At 52.6% G+C, this 10,993-nt stretch overlaps 1 protein-coding gene across 5 annotated transcripts; it reads left to right on the forward strand.

Annotated features, from left to right (window-relative positions):
• The first annotated feature begins 681 nt into the window (after window positions 1-681).
• CUEDC2 (CUE domain containing 2) lies at window positions 682-10,923 on the forward strand. Of its 5 annotated transcripts, none has more exons than XM_009215257.3 (9): window positions 682-821; window positions 8,942-9,025; window positions 9,348-9,491; window positions 9,580-9,641; window positions 9,807-9,898; window positions 9,984-10,166; window positions 10,303-10,364; window positions 10,450-10,510; window positions 10,596-10,923. In XM_009215257.3, the coding sequence occupies exons 2-9, from the start codon at window positions 8,952-8,954 to the stop codon at window positions 10,740-10,742; spliced, it is 825 nt and encodes a 274-aa protein (XP_009213521.2). In that variant the 5' UTR covers window positions 682-821; window positions 8,942-8,951; the 3' UTR covers window positions 10,743-10,923. The 5 variants fall into 5 exon arrangements, with proteins under 5 accessions (XP_009213521.2, XP_003904233.2, XP_003904234.2 ...); XM_003904184.4 differs by having other exon boundaries at window positions 684-821; window positions 9,753-9,898; window positions 10,596-10,919; XM_003904185.5 differs by having other exon boundaries at window positions 684-882; window positions 9,753-9,898; window positions 10,596-10,885.
• The last annotated feature ends 70 nt before the right edge of the window (window positions 10,924-10,993 follow it).

The following is a 10,993-nucleotide window of genomic DNA, read 5'->3' on the forward strand; positions in this document are numbered from 1 at the left end:
AAGGAAGGAAGGAAAGGAAAGAGAAGGAAAGAAAGGAAAACAAAGAAAAAAAGAAAAGAGGCCAGGCAGGGTGGCTCATGCCTGTAATCCTCAGCACTTTGGGAGGGCGAGGCAGGCGAATCACAAGGTCAGGAGTTCGAGACCAGCCTGGCTGTAATCCCAGCTACTAGGGAGGCTGAGGCAGGAGAATCTCTTGAACCTGGGAGGCGGAGGTTACAGTGAGCGACATCCCACCACTGCACTCCAGCCCGGGCGACAGTGCGAGGCTCCCTCCGAAGAAGAAGAAAGGAGAAAGAAGAAGAAAGGGGAAAGAAGAAAGAAGAAGAAGAAGAAAGAAGAAAGAAAGAAGAAAGGAGAAAGAAAAAGAGGAAAGAAGAAGAAAGAAAAAGAGGAAGAAAGAAGAAAAAAAGAAGAAAGAAGAAGAAAAAGAAGAAGAAGAAAGAAGAAGAAGAAAAAGAAGAAAGGGAGAGAGAGAGGAGAAAGAGGAAGAAAGAGAAAGGTCTCTGATGGATGAGAAGGAACAAAGCGGGGATGCAGTCCTACCCACTTCGACTCCACCCCCTCTCAAGACCTTCACTTCTAACGCCTCCTTACGCGCAACAAAACTGGCCGCCGCGGGAGCCCGTCGATAGCCCTGGGACGCTTGAGAATTAGATCAGAAGCTCCGCCCTGTTGTGGGCAATATGCCCTTCTCAAACATGGCCGCCACGGCGCCTCTGGAAGGGAACCGCTCTGGGCCCCGCCTTTGATCTCGTTGGTGGGGCTGGGGGATGAGAGCTGCACCGCGCGGGACAAGTCGCCGGCGGCGCCCGACGGAGCAGGTGATTTCCCCTCCGGCCCCCGGCCCAGGGCTAGGAGAGTCGCGGAGAGCGCTGACCCAGGGTACCCGTCCAGTGTGTTCCCCCACGGTACCCCCCCGGGGCCCACCGGACCCCCATCTCTGATTCTCGCCGTGGCCTGTATCAAGGAACAACCAGTTACCTCAGGCCTGCCTCGTCATGTGTCCTGCAAGGCCACAGCCGCATCCCCGTGCCCTCAGGCGCACTATTCTGGACGCTTACGGGTGTCCCGCTAGCGGGTTTAGGGAGCTGCTGCTTCAGGGGTCGTCCGTCATCGCGGTCCCACTTCCTGTGCTCGCCCTCCCTGTTTGTGTTCCCGCCTGACTTTGGATGTAGGGATCCCTTGTTCTCCTCAATGTCCTTGATGCCTCTAAGGTCTGACTCGGGAATCAGGGGACAATTATATCCTCTGGGGCCTGCGTTATGGGTCCAGGGCCTCAAGAACCGGGCTTCACAGGGGCTGGGAGAAGCATTGAAGACCTCCATGCTAGACCCCTTGGTGCCTCCCTGAGAAGTTCGCTAGGACTCCTTTCACACTAGCTCCCAGGATTCCTCCTCCCACATGGCCTGCTCTCCCTCCACTTTAAGCACCTCCCCACCCCAAGGGAGTACCATAGTACTTCTTACCCCAGTCTCACTTAAATTTGTCCACTGTGTCTCTACCTAGCATCTGGAGGGTCCAGGCCTGTGCTTCTCTTGGGAAGCTCCCAGGTCAGCTGGGAGCAGTGAAGATGGGGCAGTTAGGGTTGGCTGCAGAAAGGAAGTGAGTCCTGCAGAATGAGATTTGGAGAGGCAGAGGCAAAGATGCTCTGAGCTGGGAGAATGGTGTGAGCAAAGATTCTGAAATAAGCAATATAGCCAGTGAGGCAGGAGAGGAAGTTCTGAATATAGGATGGGGCCACACAGTTTGCATCGTGAGAGATGCGGTAGTGCGGTGGTTAACAGTGAGGGTTCTGCAGCCAGACAGCCTGGGTGTAAATCTGCCATTAACTTGCCCTGTGACCTTGGGCAAGTTACTTAACCTCACAGTGCCTTCATTTTCTTTCGGGTAAAATGGGGATAATACTGCCAGGCGCGGTGGCTCATGCCTGTAATCCCAGCACTTTGGGAGGCCGAGGTGGGCGGATTGCCTGAGGTCAGGGGGTCGAGACCAGTCTGGCCAACATGGTGAAACCCCGTCTCTACTAAAAAATACCAAAAAAATTAGCCAGGCATGGTGGCATGGGACTGTAATCCCAGCTACTCGGGAGGCTGAGGCAGGGGCATTGCTTAACCAGGGAGGTGGAGGTTGCAGTGAGACGAGATCACGCCACTGCACTCCAGCCTGGATGGCAGAGCGAGACTCCGTCTCAAATAAACAAAACAAACAAACAAATAAAATAAAATAAAACATATCTACGTTTAGAGTTATTGTAAGGATTAGGTAAGTTAATACATGTAAAAGTGCTTAGGACAATGCCTAGTAAGCAGAGGCAATAAATGCTAATATTACCATCATCAGAGGCATTTAGGCAGGACTCATGACAGGATGACAGTCACATTTAGTAGACACCATCAACCTATGATCCCTAATTTGGGGCCCCCTAGAAGTAATGGGATTCTGTGGGCTACATCTGGAATTTGAAATGTCTCATGGAAATCATGTTCTTACCCTGGAGAAGGCTGGCTGCTTAGGTGCTAATTAGGAAACCAGTCTGGCAGACCAGGTCTTCCCCAATGCAGGGACTATGCTGGGAGAAGTATTATAGGAACCCCTGAGTAGGAAGGATGTGCTGAGGAAGGCTAGTGGGAATGGGGAAGGGTAAAAGAGCTTAGAAGCCTGGGTGAAGTTTGGGTGGACCAAGAACAGGAGGAGGGAGGGAGGATGTTCCCTTGGAAGACAAACTAGAGAAAAGCTTAGGGGAGCAAGTCTTTTTATTTGGAGACAGGGAAGAGTTTCCTAAAAATTCCCTGGCCCCCAGGCCTTGGCTAAAAACCCAGAAGCATGAGACACATCCCTGAGAAGCTTCTTCCCTAGAAACTGGGCTTTCAGGCCGGGCCTGGTGGCTCATACCTGTAATCCCAGCACTTTGGGAGGCCGAGGCGGGCAGATCACCGGAGGTCGGGAGTTTGAGACCAGCCTGACCAACATGGAGAAACCCCGTCTCTACTAAAAATACAAAATTAGCCAAGCATGGTGGTGCATGCCAGTAATCCCAGCTACTCAGGAGGCTGAGGCAGGAAAATCACTTGAACCCAGGAGGCGTAGGTTGCGGTGAGCAGAGATCACGCCATTGCACTCTAGTCTGGGCAACAAGAGTGAACCTCTCTGTCTCAAAAAAAAAAAAAAAAAAAAAAAAGGAAAGAAAAAAAAGAAACTGGGCTTTCAGCTGGGTGTGGTAGCTCACGCCTGTAATCCCAGCACTTTCGGAGGCTGAGGTGGGAAGATCTCCTGAGGTCAGGAGTTCAAGACTAGCCTGACCAACATGGTGAAAACCCATCTCTACTAAAAATACAAAAAATTAGCTGGGCCTTGTGGTGGGCGCCTGTAATCCCAGCTACTCAGGAGGCTGAGGCAGGAGAATTGCTTGAACCTCCCAGGTTCACACCATTGTACTCCAGCCTGGGCAACAAGAGCGAAACTGCGTCTCAAAAAAAAAAAAAAAATGAAGCTGGGCGCGGTGGCTCATGCCTGTAATCCCAGCACTTTGGGAGGCAGAGGCGGGCGGATCACAAGGTCAGGAGATCGAGACCATCCTGGCTAACACAGTGAAACCCCATCTCTACTAAAAATACAAAAAATTAGCTGGCGCCTGTAGTCCCAGCTACTCGGGAGGCTAAGGCAGGAGAATGGCGTGAACCTGAGATCACGCCATTGCACTCCAGCCTGGGTGACAGAGAAAGACTCCATCTCAGAAAAAAAAAAAGAAAGAAAGAAACTGGGCTTTCATGCAGCAGCCATGGGCCTTTGTCCCAGCAGAGGCTACCATGCAACTGACAGCCCAGGATTCAAGGGTGATGTAACCCAGGTCGAGGAGGTAGGTCCCTTGAGGTGGCTTTACCCTGAGGGAGCTGCATGATGGGATCTAGTATGCCTGGGCTGAGCCATTCTGCTCTTCCTCAGGGCCCATGAGGGCTCTGGAGCAGGTGGCATGCATCCCCCTTGTAGGCTGGGAGTCCTGCTTTCCAAAGTAACCCCTGTGCTATGAGCAACTCTGTTACCACTCAGGGGACCAGGCAACTGTGAGCATAGAAGATAGCCCTGTCCCAACTTGAAAGTCTTGATATCCTCCCTTCCCCAGAGTAGCCCCTAGAATAGATGCTGAACTAGGTGACCTGGATTTAAATCTGTCTACTGCAGTCAAGCCAGGTGACTCTGGGCAAGTCATTAAACACACTGAACTTCATTTCTTCATAGGTAAATTGAGGTGTAACTGTTTATTGAGTGCTCACTTCATGAGAGATGCTGAGTATACATTGGTGAATGTCAGCCCAGTGTGTAGTCCCTGCTTCATAAGACAACTGGAAGAAACATTAAACGTTGTCCAAATAATAATTATGGCTGTGAAAGGTGCTGCTAGTCAGAAAACATAGCCTGCATAGAGAGTGTAATATGGCAGGGACCAAACCAGTTCTAGGTCAGGGGTAGTGTCCCTTGAGGAAGGGAATTATTTTTATTTAAAAATATTTTTCTTACAGGCTGGGCGCGGTGGCTCAAGCCTGTAATCCCAGCACTTTGGGAGGCCGAGACGGGCGGATCACAAGGTCAGATCGAGACCATCCTGGCTAACACAGTGAAACTCTGTCTCTACTAAAAAAATACAAAAAAAAAAACTAGCCGGGCGCAGTGGCGGGCGCCTATAGTCCCAGCTACTCAGGAGGCTGAGGTAGGAGAATGGCGTAAACCCGGGAGGCGGAGCTTGCAGTGAGCTGAGATCCGGCCACCGCACTCCAGCCTGGGTAACAGAGGGAGACTCTGTCTCAAAAAAAAAAAAATTTTTTTCATTTTTTTTTGGGGGGGGTGTTGGGGGACGAAGTCTTGCTCTGTTGTCCAGGCTGGAGTGCAGTGGCGCCATCTCAGCTCACTGCAACCTCCGCCCCCCAGGTTCACCCCATTCTCCTGCCTCAGTCTCCCGAGTAGCTGGGACTATAGGCGCATGCCACCACGCCTGGCTAATTTTTGTATTTTTAGTAGAGACGGGGTTTCACTGTGTTAGCCAAGATGGTCTTGATCTCCTGACCTCATGATCTGACCCACTCGGCCTCGCAAAGTGCTGGGATTAGAGGCATGAGCCACTGTGCCCAGCCTAAAAATATTTTTCCCCAAAAAGAGAGATGGAGTCTTGCTGTGTTGCCCAGGCGGGTCTTAAACTCCTGAGCTCAAACGATCCTCCTGCCTCAGCCTCCCAAAGTGCTGGAATTACAGGTGTGAGGTACCGTGTCCAGCCAAGGAAGGGAATTTTGAAATGAGACCCAAAAGATCAGACAGAGTGACAATAAGTGAAGAGGTGGAGGCAGAAGGATACCCAGGCAGAAGAAATAGTTTGTGTAGCCCTAGCACCTAGAAAAATGCGCACACTGGATAGGTGCTCCATACATACTTGTTGACATGTTCCATTCCCATCTACATGCTTTTGACTCCCAAAAGTCTGTTTGGGAGTCAGGAGCGTGTGGGTGGTAATGAATGGCTCCAGACCCATAGGTCCAAGTGGCAGCTCATCGTCTCGCTCAGATGATGGGGCAGAAGGCTCAGAAGGCACACTACCTTGCCATGAAAGAGCTTGAGGCAAACTGAAAGAAAGCCCGGGTGGGGCCAGGTGCTTTGTCACACCTGTAATCCCAACACTTTGAGAGGCCAAGGCGGGTGGATCACCTCAGGTCAGGAGTTTGAGACCTACCTGGTCAACATGGTGAAACACTGTCTCTACTAGAAATACTAGAAATACCTGGCTAAAAAATTAGCCAGGTGTGGTGGCACATGTCTGTAATCCCAGTTACTCGGGAGGCTGAGGCAGGAGAATCTCTTGAACCCAGGCGGTAGAGGTTACAGTGAGCCAAGATGGCGCTACTGCACTCCAGCCTGGGCGACAGGGTGAGGCATTGTCTCAAAAACAAAACAAGACAAACAAACAAACAAACAAAAAAAGCGGCCTGGCGCGGTGGCTCACACCTGTAATCCCAGCACTTTGGGAGGCCGAGGCGGGTGGATCACAAGGTCAGAAGATGGAGACCATCCTGGCTAACATGGTGAAACCCCGTCTCTACTAAAAATACAAAAAATTAGCCGGGCGTGGTGTCGGGCGCCTGTAGTCCCAGCTACTCGGGAGGCTGAGGCAGGAGAATGGCGTGAACCCGGGAGGCGAAACTTGCAGTGAGCCGAGATTGCGCCACCGCACTCCAGCCTGGGCGACAGAGCGAGACTCTGTCTCAGAAAAAAAAAAAAAGCCAGGGTGGAGGGAGGGAAATGATCCAGAAAGATATGATGCATGGTGAAGCTGGAGAGAGATACAGACAAGGTAAGGCCTGCAGTGGAAAGCCATGAAAAGATTCTGGACTTCCCTGAAGGGTAGCAGGAAGGCATTGATAGATTTTAAGCAGAAAAAGATATGATTTTTTGTAAAGATCACACAGCTGTGGTGTGGAGAATAGGTTGTTGGGGGAAAGATGGAGTGGGGAGAAGGGTTAGGAAGCCCTTGCAGGCAAAAAATGGAGAAGAGTGGGAGTAGAGATGGAGAGAAATAGATGTGGCAAGAGATAATGATTAGGGCTTGGTGACTGATTGGATGAGGGAAAGCAAGGGGTAGGATGGTGTCAAGGATAATTCCCATATTTGTGGCAGGAACAGCCCAGTGCCTGGACATGCATTTACTGAGAATGGCCTTGGAGGAGTAAAGCATTTGAGAGAACGTCTGGGACACGCTAAGCGTGAGATGCCTGTAAAACACATGTGGCAGTGTTAGGGAGGTAGATGTCCAAGCCTGTGGCTCAGAGGAGACTGGACTAGAGGACTAGACATTTGGGAATAGACATGGCATTGGTACTTAAAGATGTGGGCCCAGATGAGATCTTCCAGAGAGAGAGAGTGCTGCAGTGAGAAGAAGCGGCAGCTTTGCATGTGAGGAACTCCCACATTTAGAGGGCAGCAGAGAAGGGGACAGAGAAAGGGCCTTCCACGAAATGGCCAGAGAGGTAGAAGGAAACCAGGAAAGAATGGTGTCTCAGAAACCAAAGTTGGAGCTGCTGAAAGGGCAAATAGGTGAAACCATGAGAAATTGCCCCCTCTTTTTTTGTAGATCAAAACCAGACAAAATTGGTAAGCTCATATGGTTCAACCTAATTAGACCAAAACCTGGAAAAAGTAACTGACAACCTCAGTCTAAATTTTGAGGCCGGGCACGGGGTGACTCATGGCTGTAATCCCAGCACTTTGGGAGGCCAAGGCTGGACTTTAAGTCCAGGAGTTCGAGACCAGCCTGGGTCTTGAACCCTGGACTCAAAACATGGCAAAACTGCATCTCTACTAAAACAAACAACAACAACAACAAAAAATAGTAGGTGGTGTACCCCTGTAGTCCCAGCTACTCCGGAAGCTAAGGCAGGAGGATGGCTTGAGCCAGGGAGATGGAGGTTGCAGTGAGCCGAGATCATGCCACTGTACTCCAGCCTGGGTGACAGAGCCAGACCCTGTCTCAAAAAAGAAAAAGAAAAAGAAAAAATTTTGGTGGAGATTTTGGAGCAGAAGCCAGACTCAAGATAGGGAGAAGTGGATAGCATGCGGAGAAGGAAAGAAGGAAGTAGAATTGACAGACTTGGTGATTGACTGGTAGGGGTGAAAGAAGGCAAAATCAAGGGTAATCCCCAGGTTTCAGCTTTGGCAGCTGAGTGGTGTCAGCTGATGAAGCAGATGTGTGTTTGGAGGGGGGATGTGTGCAGATCGGTAGTCTATCATGAGTGTGAGGTGTGTGGAACTGGTGGTGCCTCTGAACTTTCTGAGTGAGACGATGAGCTGCCATTTGGACCTATGGGTCTGGAGCCATTCATTACCACCCACATGCTCCTGACTCCCAAACAGACTTTTGGGAGTCAAAAGCATGTAGATGGGAATGGAGCATGTCAACAAGTATGTATTCAGCACCTAGCCAGTGTGGGCATTTGACTAGGTGCTAGGGTTACACTCATGAATAAGACAGTGTCCCCCTCATCCCCACCTTGCTTTGGAGCTTCCATTTTATGGGGGCAGACAGACAATAGGCAAATAAGCACAAAATATTGTTAACGGTAGTAAGTGCTATGTAGGGTTAAGGAGCATGGAGAAGACTTATTTGCCGTAGGTTAGACAGGGAAGGGCTCTCTGAGGAGGTAACATTTGAGCGGAGCCCTGAGGAGTGACTGGACGAGCCATGGAGGTCCTGCAGGACACAAACAGAAGGAAGCTCAGCAAGTCTGAGGGACAGCAAGGTGGGGCGGGAGCGAGCCAGCGAGGAGGGACTGGGGAGGCTGGAGAGTTGGGAAAGGGCCAGATCTGTGGGCTCCACAGGCCTTGGGGAGGAGGATGGAAAGTGCTCTGCAGATAGCCCCAAGCTGCGGGAAGGGCAGGGACTGGGTGAGAGGAGAGAATCCATGAAAGGCTTCCCCTTCTATCTGGGCCCCAGAGCCAGAAAAGCCCCTTTGTGCAGAGGGTGGGTGGCCTGTTCTGGGTGGGGGAAGGGCTGTGCTTGGTCCTGAGGCTGCTCCTTGAGGGGCTGGACAATGGGGCCCCTTGTGGTTGGACTTGGGAGCCAAGGGGCTCCCTCAGTGATGGGATTCCTGAGCCAGGAGGCATGTGACCCCAAGACCTTGCCAGAAGGTCTGGGACTGATGCTGGGGAATGGGGTAGGGGGATGGGGAGAGGTGGGGGGCACCTCCTCTAGAGGCTGTCTCCAGACACAGTGCCCTGTCCTGTCTCAGGCTGGAGGAGGTGAGATGGGCGGAGGAGGGGGCATGGTTCTGCTTCGGGGAATAGAGGGCAGCATCAACAGATGGCTCCATGGCAGGCCCGGAGGGAGGAGCCACTGCCCCCGGGCCCAGTGGGTAGGGGAAGGCAGAAGAGGGCCTGGCCATCCTGTCTGTCTGTGTCCCTTCAGAAGAGAGAGCATGGAGCTGGAGAGGATCGTCAGTGCAGCGCTCCTTGCCTTTGTCCAGACGCACCTCCCGGAGGCCGACCTCAGGTAGAGACGGCTCCCCGAGAAGGTTCATGTCAGTGCCCAGAGCTGGAGCTGCCAGGCAGTACTATAGGTCCTGGCCGATGGAAAGATGGCAGGAGGGCTGATTAGGATTTGCTGAAGGCCTTACTTCTCATCCTGTCCCTGTCACCTTTGTTGGGCAGATGGGAAACCATAGCTCTGAGGGAGGGGGTTATACTCTCTGGCCTCAAGGATGAAGGTCTAGCTTATAGACCTCATGAAGCTGAGGGCTGGAGTCTCAGGACAGGTGGGGGTGCTGGAGGCATCCAGTATCCTACCCAGGGCTTGTCCTGTTCCCTTCCTGCAGTGGCTTGGATGAGGTCATCTTCTCCTATGTGCTTGGGGTCCTGGAGGACCTGGGCCCCTCGGGCCCATCAGAGGAGAACTTCGATATGGAGGCCTTCACTGAGATGATGGAGGCCTATGTGCCTGGCTTCGCCCACATCCCCAGGTAGGTTTTGGCTGGGGCCAGGAGGAGGAAGGGGCTGGCTGATTATGGGGTGGGCAGAGTCATCCTCTCACTACCCTCATCTTTTCAGGGGCACAATAGGGGACATGATGCAGAAGCTCTCAGGGCAGCTGAGCGATGCCAGGAACAAAGGTGAGTCTGGAGCTCTAGGCACCTGGGTGATTCATAACCCCGCTACCCCTCCCCCCAACTCCCTGCTCCCCAGAGCCTTGGCAAACCTGATGTTCTCTTTGCCTATTTAAGAGAACCTGCAACCACAGAGCTCTGGTGTCCAAGGTCAGGTGCCTATCTCCCCAGAGCCCCTGCAGCGGCCCGAAATGCTCAAAGAAGAGACTAGGTCTGCTGCTGCTGCTGCTGCTGCTGCTGCTGCTGCGGACACCCAAGATGAGGTACTGGTAGAGAAGGGTACTGATGAGGGACCCAGGGGGCTGGAAAGGGGGAAGTATTGCCTCTTGTTAATGTTTGTACCCTTAGGCAACTGGAGCTGAGGAGGAGCTTCTGCCAGGGGTGGATGTACTCCTGGAGGTGTTCCCTACCTGTTCAGTGGAGCAGGCCCAGTGGGTGCTGGCCAAAGCTCGGGGGGACTTGGAAGAAGCTGTGCAGATGCTGGTAGAGGGGAAGGAAGAGGGGCCTGCAGCCTGGGAGGGCCCCAACCAGGTATCTTCTCCCAGCACCCTCTACCATGTAGCCTCAGCTACATTCCACCTTGGAGTTAAGCCCCAACCCCTGCCTATCCCCATCTGTTTCCCCTGCTGGTGCCCTTGGGCCTAGACCAGGCCTCCCCTCTCTGCAGGACCTGCCCAGACGCCTCAGAGGCCCCCAAAAGGATGAGCTGAAGTCCTTCATCCTGCAGAAGTGAGTCTGAGCTGGCCTGGGCTGGGCTGGGCCCTAGAGGGTCTTCCCAGGGTGACAGGAGCTTCACCCAGCCAGTTTTTGACAGGTATATGATGGTGGATAGCGCAGAGGATCAGAAGGTTCACCGGCCCATGGCTCCCAAGGAGGTGAGAGAGTTAAGGGTTACTGGGGATGTGGAATGGGTGGGACTGGCTCCTGGCTTCTGCCACTCACTGCCTGATTGCCTGACAGGCCCCCAAGAAGCTGATCCGATACATCGACAACCAGGTAGTGAGCACCAAAGGGGAGCGATTCAAAGACGTGCGGAACCCTGAGGCCGAGGAGATGAAAGCCACATACATCAACCTCAAGCCGGCCAGAAAGTACCGCTTCCATTGAGGCACTCGCCGGACTCTGCCCGAGCCTTCTAGGCTCAGATCCCAGAGGGATGCAGGAGCCCTATACCCCTACACAGGGGCCCCCTAACTCCTGTCCCCCTTCTCTATTTCTTTGCTCCATAGTGTTAACCTACTCTCGGAGCTGCCTCCATGGGCACAGTAAAGGTGGCCCAAGGAAGGTGTGAGTGCATTCTGGTCATTTCTGCCTCAAGACTGGGATACTATGCCTGTCTGACTTTTCCTCCCCAACTT

This window comes from Papio anubis, chromosome 11, assembly GCF_008728515.1.
Source record: "Papio anubis isolate 15944 chromosome 11, Panubis1.0, whole genome shotgun sequence".
NCBI lineage: Eukaryota > Metazoa > Chordata > Mammalia > Primates > Cercopithecidae > Papio > Papio anubis.